General features: G+C 34.4%; 1 protein-coding gene across 1 annotated transcript; it reads left to right on the top strand.

Moving 5' to 3' along the window:
• Positions 1 to 4,213: 4,213 nt before the first annotated feature.
• On the top strand, positions 4,214 to 4,732 carry LOC110094423 (peptide methionine sulfoxide reductase A4, chloroplastic-like; the record flags this gene model as incomplete). The annotated part of the gene is made up of 1 exon (XM_020819656.2): positions 4,214 to 4,732. A coding segment is annotated over one exon (519 nt), but the record flags the coding sequence as incomplete, so codon positions are not given.
• Between the last annotated feature and the right edge of the window lie 2,536 nt (positions 4,733 to 7,268).

Genomic DNA, 7,268 nt, shown 5'->3' with positions numbered 1-7,268 from the left:
ATGAATAACAAAAACAAATAAACAGAATCTAAAAAATCTTGATAAGTTCACACTCCTGATCATCTGCCCTAATATGAAATTATTTAACCACATATAACGAGATAAAAAGCTCAGCTGATCACCAAAACCTGCAACTAAATTCAAATCACTATGAAGAAGTAATATGGATATCAAGGATCAAATCATAGAAGTAGCATTCATATGATCATTGAATTAGTGCAAAAATAATAAAATTCACATATAATAGTAGAATCTATAAATAGTCCTAAAATACTATGGTATGGAAGCCAGTAAATTGGTATGAGTGTTAAATTTATAAAGTAATCGTGGCATCCGTAATAACTATCAATACAAAAATTGGATAAATCATCAAATCAAAACATCAATAAAGATCGTTGAAATTAAAGTAATGCAGTAAAATCATATAAGAATGTATACATGCTATCCAGTATTTTATATCAATATTAAATCAATATCTTAATCTCATGCTCAATATATCATGTTTATAACATACTCAATGAATATATCATATTTTTTGTATCAATAAACTAGTAACATTGTTAATAATAAATCCATGTAGTAATATGAATAATGCATCAATAATATTCATTTAAGTAGTCACATTAAGCAAGTAAGAATTCTGACTATCACATTTTTTTTTTCAATATTGCATATTAGTGTTAGTAAATCGTTGGCTCAATAAATAGAGTTGTCGCTTTTTTCTCGTTGACACAGTAATCATCTCCTTATCAATCCCACAGTGTATCGTGAGAATCGATAGATGATAACACCAAACCATAGTATTTAAAAAAAATTTGTCAGCACACCCTCTTATACATGTTAATCAGTCTCCAATAAATGGGTTAACCACACTTTATTTATTTTTTACACACATTATTATCACAATACTATAATAGTAATAACGATCAGCTATTACTCAATCACACTTCCACGTTCATCTTAATGTATTGTAATAAATAATACATAATTAAGCTTAATTTAGAATGTGCCAAAATGTCATAACGGTAAACAATAAAAATCATATTGAGCAAAAATTTATATTTTTAGAATTTAATCAAATTATCAAATATTGCATATAATAATATTATGAAGCTTTAGTTGAACTAAATCGTTATTTTTAGGCGTCAAAATAAATTTTTTGTAGATAAAAATTGTCGTCTTTTCAAATTCACCTAGCGAAAAATCTCAAATAAGTGCTCAAAACGTTCAGAATCTCAATCTCTATAACATATAAAAAGTTATGCGGTGAAAATTTTAACAATACAAAATTATTCTCATTTTTTGGTTATGGAAACACAAATTTGATCGAAAAAATATTAAAAATACAAAATCTTTGAAATAAAAAATAGGGTAAATGTTTCTTACAGCGAGATGAGTAAATCTTCCAACTGCCCCGAGTGACAAAAATCGCTTCGTGACATCTAATTCCAAACTTTTCTTTTCTCTCTCTTCTCTTTTCTCCATTGAATCTGAAACCATGTCTCTATTTGGGTCGAATGAAGAAAAATAAATGGTTTTAATAAATGTTAATAGTGGATTAGGATATTTTTAATTAAAATAATAATTTAATATTATATAATTAATTTAATCAATTTCTTTTAGTATAACATTTTTTTTGGGCCTAAAAATTATAGAAAAATATTCATAAAATAAATATTTTATTTAAAAAATATTGGTGAAATCAGTTTGCAAAAAAGACATATGACATTCCCAAAATTCTCATTTGTACATATATCTGCTAATTTCTTAAGAATTTTTACATGTGTTAAAAAATTATGAAAAAAATTCATGCAAGTAAAATACTACAATATGAAAGCTATGATGAAGACGATTTATAATTTGAACTTATAATGACTCCAGAAAAAAATATTTAGCATAGTCAACGTACGGGCTATTGCAGAGACTGCTCGCGATGTTAACGAGAGAGAAAGGAATAGTGCTCAGCATGTGTGTGCCAATCTAAAGTTGGGAGCCGCGCGCATGAAGAGAGAGAGAGATAGAGAGACGCACAAATTGGTAGAAGAGAGAAAGACACACGTGTGATTCTTTATTTACAAATTTGCTTTCAATTCTCAAATTTGGAAGCACTTTTATAATGGTAGAAGGGGCTGTTTCAATTGTCTTTGTAATTATAAATTGGGGTCTTATACCATAACAAACTCGATTACTGAATAAACAAAAGTTCTATTTTGGCATACAATGCCTTCTTTGAAGAACTTGAATTTCTAGGAGGTCATCTAGTTGAATTATGCAAGGCTTGCTCTTGTTGATTTATTTTCCTTTCTTGTCCCTTTTTTTATCATTCCTTCTTTTCTAACATGCTTATTATTAGCTTGAGATTGTTAGATTTGATACAAATTGGGCCGGCCAAGTGGATGAATTTCAAAACAAATATTGTCACGCACTAAGATTTAAGTCGGAAAAATTATATCTTTTATATTTACATTTACAACCATTTAATCATTCAATCCAAACTAACAAATTTCATAGAAATAGTAGAAAAAGAAATAGCTTTTGTTTTATATTTATTCAATATGTATAAGTAATACAAGCCCATAATGATACATGTATAATAGTCATGACCTAAAATAAATTAACTCATCTCAATAAGCATTTGACTACAAAATAAAAAAAAAAACTACTAGAAGTCAGCACACAGATCATCATCAAACTTTCTTATCTTTATCTAAAAATATTTAAAAATCACATAATAAGGATTATAACCCAATAAATTTCTAATATCTACGACTAAAATTAATGCATATTATATACTGAATCATATAAGTAATATATTAAATAACATAGTGACGTTTCAGCATCAGAGACCTTAACTTTACTGGTTAACCATAAACCCTTCTTTTGATGAATAGAGTTGAGAAGATCCTTCTCTATTGACTTCACGCAGAGTCTAGTGACCAGGATATGTTCATTGAGAAAAAAATAAAAAAATAAAAAAAGTTTATTGAGGAAAGCCCTTTGATTTGTACGCTTGATTTATATGCGGTTAATTTGTAAGCAAAGGAGATTTTTTTACAGTATTTTTATGTAATATATCATAAAAAGTATTCCCTGATTTATTTGATTTAAAAAAAAATAGCATTTTCTAATTTAAATTTGGAATGTATTTGAAAAAATAAAAATTAATCTTGTCCAGACCGCCTGGTTTTATTTGAGATCGTTTTATTAATGCTTATTAAAACAATTTTTAAGAATAAAAAATTAGCAAGAAAGTTATCTCAAATGAAGCTTTAAAATAGTTTTCTAGTAAATTTTTTTAAAGTTTTATTTTAAAGAACAGTAAAAAAATCGTCTCAAATGAGATTAAATATTATGTGCGGACGCCGAATGTCATTTGAGAATTTTTATTGGGTCGGGTGTCCTGATGTAGCTCTATGTTCGGACGCCAGTAAAATGGTGTCACGTAGCGGCCACATTATTGCGGGCCCGGCCCGCCGAAAAGTGGGTATATAGCACGTGCATTTTTTGAAAGATGACGGCCCGACTACCCAACCCTGAAAAAAGATAGGTATCGCTAGGTACATGCTCGGTACCGAGCAGGTACATGCTCGGTACCGCTCAGTACAAGCTCGGTACTGCTAGGTATTGCTAGGTACATGCTCGATACCGCTTAGTACATGCTCGGTATCGCTAGGTACATGCTCGGTATCGCTCAGTACATGCTCAGTAATGCCAGGTATCGTTGGGTACATGCTCGGTACTGCTAGGTATCGCTAGATACTGAGTATCTACTGAGCGGTACCGAACATGTACTAAGCGGTATCGAGCAACACGATTTCTTTTCACGCCCAATTCATATATACGACATCAGGCCGACCCCAAATAGTTAAAACACGTGCAAAATCTACAAAAATACAACGGGTTTGGGTCGGGTCATCGGGCGTCTACGTGGCGCCGTTATACTGGCGCCCGAATGTAGAGCAACATCAGGACACCAAACCCAATAAAAATTCGTCATTTGGAAACCAATCAGAATGCGTCACGTCACACCTTCCATGTGTACCGAGGCTCGATATTGCTCGGTATTGCGGCTTGATACTGCTGATATGATTGCACCTGATTCGCCTTCGGACATAGGCTGCATCCGACCTCCGCATAAAATAATTTCTCCTCAAATCAAGCCTAACTCTTTATCAAACGGGAAAATTTATTGGTCAAGTGTTTGTCTATTAAGGAGAAATTAAGAACAAAAATTAAGAAAATAAGGATAAGATTTTTGTGGTTATATGTCTGGTTAACTGAGTTGTGCCGAGTCACGTGTGTGCTGCGGAGTATTCAACTTCCCGAGCTCCTTCAAAACATTCCTTCGTCAATGAGCTGGACAAGCTGGTTGGGGAAACTTCGGTTTGGGTTCGGCAACAGCGCGGGGATCTCATCAATGGCCGCTTCGTCGTCGGAGATAGCTTACGAGCCGGACAACGACGTGCCGGCTGCGGGGCAGCAGTTGGCGCAGTTCGGTGCAGGGTGCTTCTGGGGCGTCGAGCTAGCTTTCCAGAGGGTTCCCGGCGTGACGAAGACAGAGGTCGGATACAGCCAGGGAAAATTTCATAATCCGACTTACAAGGACGTTTGCACGGGAAAGACTGGCCACTCGGAGATCGTACGCTTGGAGTACGATCCCAACCAGTGCCGCTATGAGGATCTGCTTGATGTCTTTTGGGCTCGGCATGACCCTACTACGCTCAATCGCCAGGTAATTTCGTTATTTTGGTCCCTTTTTTTTTTCGTTATTTTGGCCTATGATTTCTTGGTTGTGTATATTTCCTTCTTTGACTATTTGATTGTTGATCGGGGGTTAGGTTTGGGATATTAGATGTTTCAGGACATTATTTCAAGGACTAAACGATCTCTAAATTTTGCGTGCTTAATTAAAAACAAGTATCTCGATGAGTGAAATCCAAGTCCAAGATTACTCATTTAATGTCATTTAGACATTTAAATGCCTTATAAACGATCAATAATGGGGAAAATCAACAAGGTAGCTCATTGGAGATTGGAGCGTTTGGCGAATTTGGTAAAAGTTATTAACATGATACTATAAGAAATTATAAGTAGACCCACATTCTTCACATTATGATGACATGAAATTCGAGAGCTTATTAATAATATGAAGAATTTCAGAGCTTTGTCTAATGATCAAAAATCACCATCGTAAACTATAATTACTCTACCATTGTTTCTTGTCCGTCGTCGCTTGATTGTTGTTGCATAATCGTCATCCTTCGACCAGCATTGCCCAATCGCCATCATCCATTTGCCATTGCTTGATTGTTGGCGTTTGACCTTCATTGCCCGATCACTATCACTTCATGATCATCTCCTGACCACCATTGTCTAGTAATAAGTATTTTTATATTTGATCAAATATCAAATAATTATTGAATCATAACAAATTGTGTCTACTATATTGATATCTAATATGCTATTATAGTATTTGACTACTGGTGCACTATTATACTTTGGAGTTATCTCCTTGCTGGTGAAGGGTTTTGAAACTATTTTTTCACTTAGCATCAAGTGGATGCTTCTTCTACTAAACAACTAGTTTTAGCATAAAAAACTCTCAGGATGTCACCCAATGTCTCATGTGGATTAGTTCCTTAAGTCGAAGGCATTTCAACTTCTGTGTTGCTCCTTGCTTTCACATATTTGGAGTTAGCAAGGCCTCGATGCTCTGATTACTTCTACAATATAAGGGCCTGACCCATTGGATGTGATGTATTGTCTCATAGATAGTTGTAGTAGTGCCTTTGTAAGTGTGATTGCATTCATGTGTTGTGTTAGCCATTTTAATTAACCCAATTAAATGGCTAAGTTGGATTGGAGTGATCAGCTTATGTATGGGAGTAGCGGCCAACCAAGTGATGCATTGGAGGAAGGAGTTGAGCTAGTTACACTAGTGCCCCTAACCCCCCTCTTTTTTTTAATTTTAAAAATTTCCTCTCATGTATTGTTTATTAAGTTAATGTTGGTTTGTTATTGAAATTGGTTGAAAAATCTCTTGGTTGGATATTGGTGGCTGGCCAAACTAAATAGAGTTTGGTGATCCTCTCTAAGACTAGTACTTTGTTATGATGAAATTTTATAGAAGGTTCTAATTTATAAAATTTTCTTTTGTGTTGTGTTGTGTTGTGTTGTATTTCGAAATAAGCATATACGTGAAAAGGTTAGAGTAGCTATAGTGGAAGGTAAGATTAGAGAGAGTCGTCTTAGATGATTTGGTCACATAAAATGGTGGGATTCCGATTACCCGATTGTTATGTGTATGATCTGATTGTGTTGATCATTCTGGTTATTCTGTTGTCTCGGATCTCAAAGCTTGTGGTGTACATTAGGGGATGCAGGGAGTTTACCCCATATTTTTTTCCGTACAATGCATTGGCACTACGTACCCAAGCGCCCCAGTGCTGAACGACAGAGAGAAGAGCGCCGCAACGGTATAAATACGGTGCTGAAGTGGTGCAAGACAGAGGCCTGAGCGTCGCTGCGCCCCAAAATGGCATCGTAGCGCTGCGAGATGGATTGGACGATTTTCTTTCTCATTTTTCTGAATGGTTGCGTCCCTTAAAGTTAGCTTTCTCTTGTATTTTGAGAGTGTAAACATTGAGAATGGTGCACATGAGAAGAGAAGTACGGAGAGAGTGAGAGAGAAGAGAGATATGTATGTATTTCTCTCAATTTTCATAGTGGATTTCTTGGTGTGGTGTGGCTCCGTGATTTTTTCCCTATTTTGGGTTTTTTTCAACATTAAATTCTGGTGTCCTTTACTTTTCCGCTATTTTTATTTTCTTGCTTATTTCGTCATTGTGGTGTTTACTCATCTCTCCCCAACACCGGTTAGGAAGATAGATGTATTAGATTTGACTTATGTTAAGAAAGGTAATTGTATACCTAAAAAGACTTGGTTAGAAAATATTAGAAATGACCTTTCTTTATTAGATTTAAATGAGAATTCAACTTTTGACAGGACAATGAATGAAAAAGGATTCATGTAGCTGATGCCACATAGTGAGATAAAGGCTTGATATTGTTGTTGTTATTGTTGTTGTGTTGTATCTATCATTCCCACTTAAGAAAAATCAAAACCTAAATTTTTTAGCTATCTAAGCCAACCATCTAGGGCTTTTGTGAGAATCAACCAAACTAGGTTAGAACATGCCTAGTTGTATGTTTGCTTGCAATTGGATGACCTAGACTCCATAAAAAATCACCAAAAACTACATATCCAT

This window comes from Dendrobium catenatum, unplaced genomic scaffold (genome assembly GCF_001605985.2).
Source record: "Dendrobium catenatum unplaced genomic scaffold, ASM160598v2 fragScaff_scaffold_519, whole genome shotgun sequence".
NCBI lineage: Eukaryota > Viridiplantae > Streptophyta > Magnoliopsida > Asparagales > Orchidaceae > Dendrobium > Dendrobium catenatum.
This window is presented reverse-complemented; position numbering and strand designations above follow the sequence as displayed.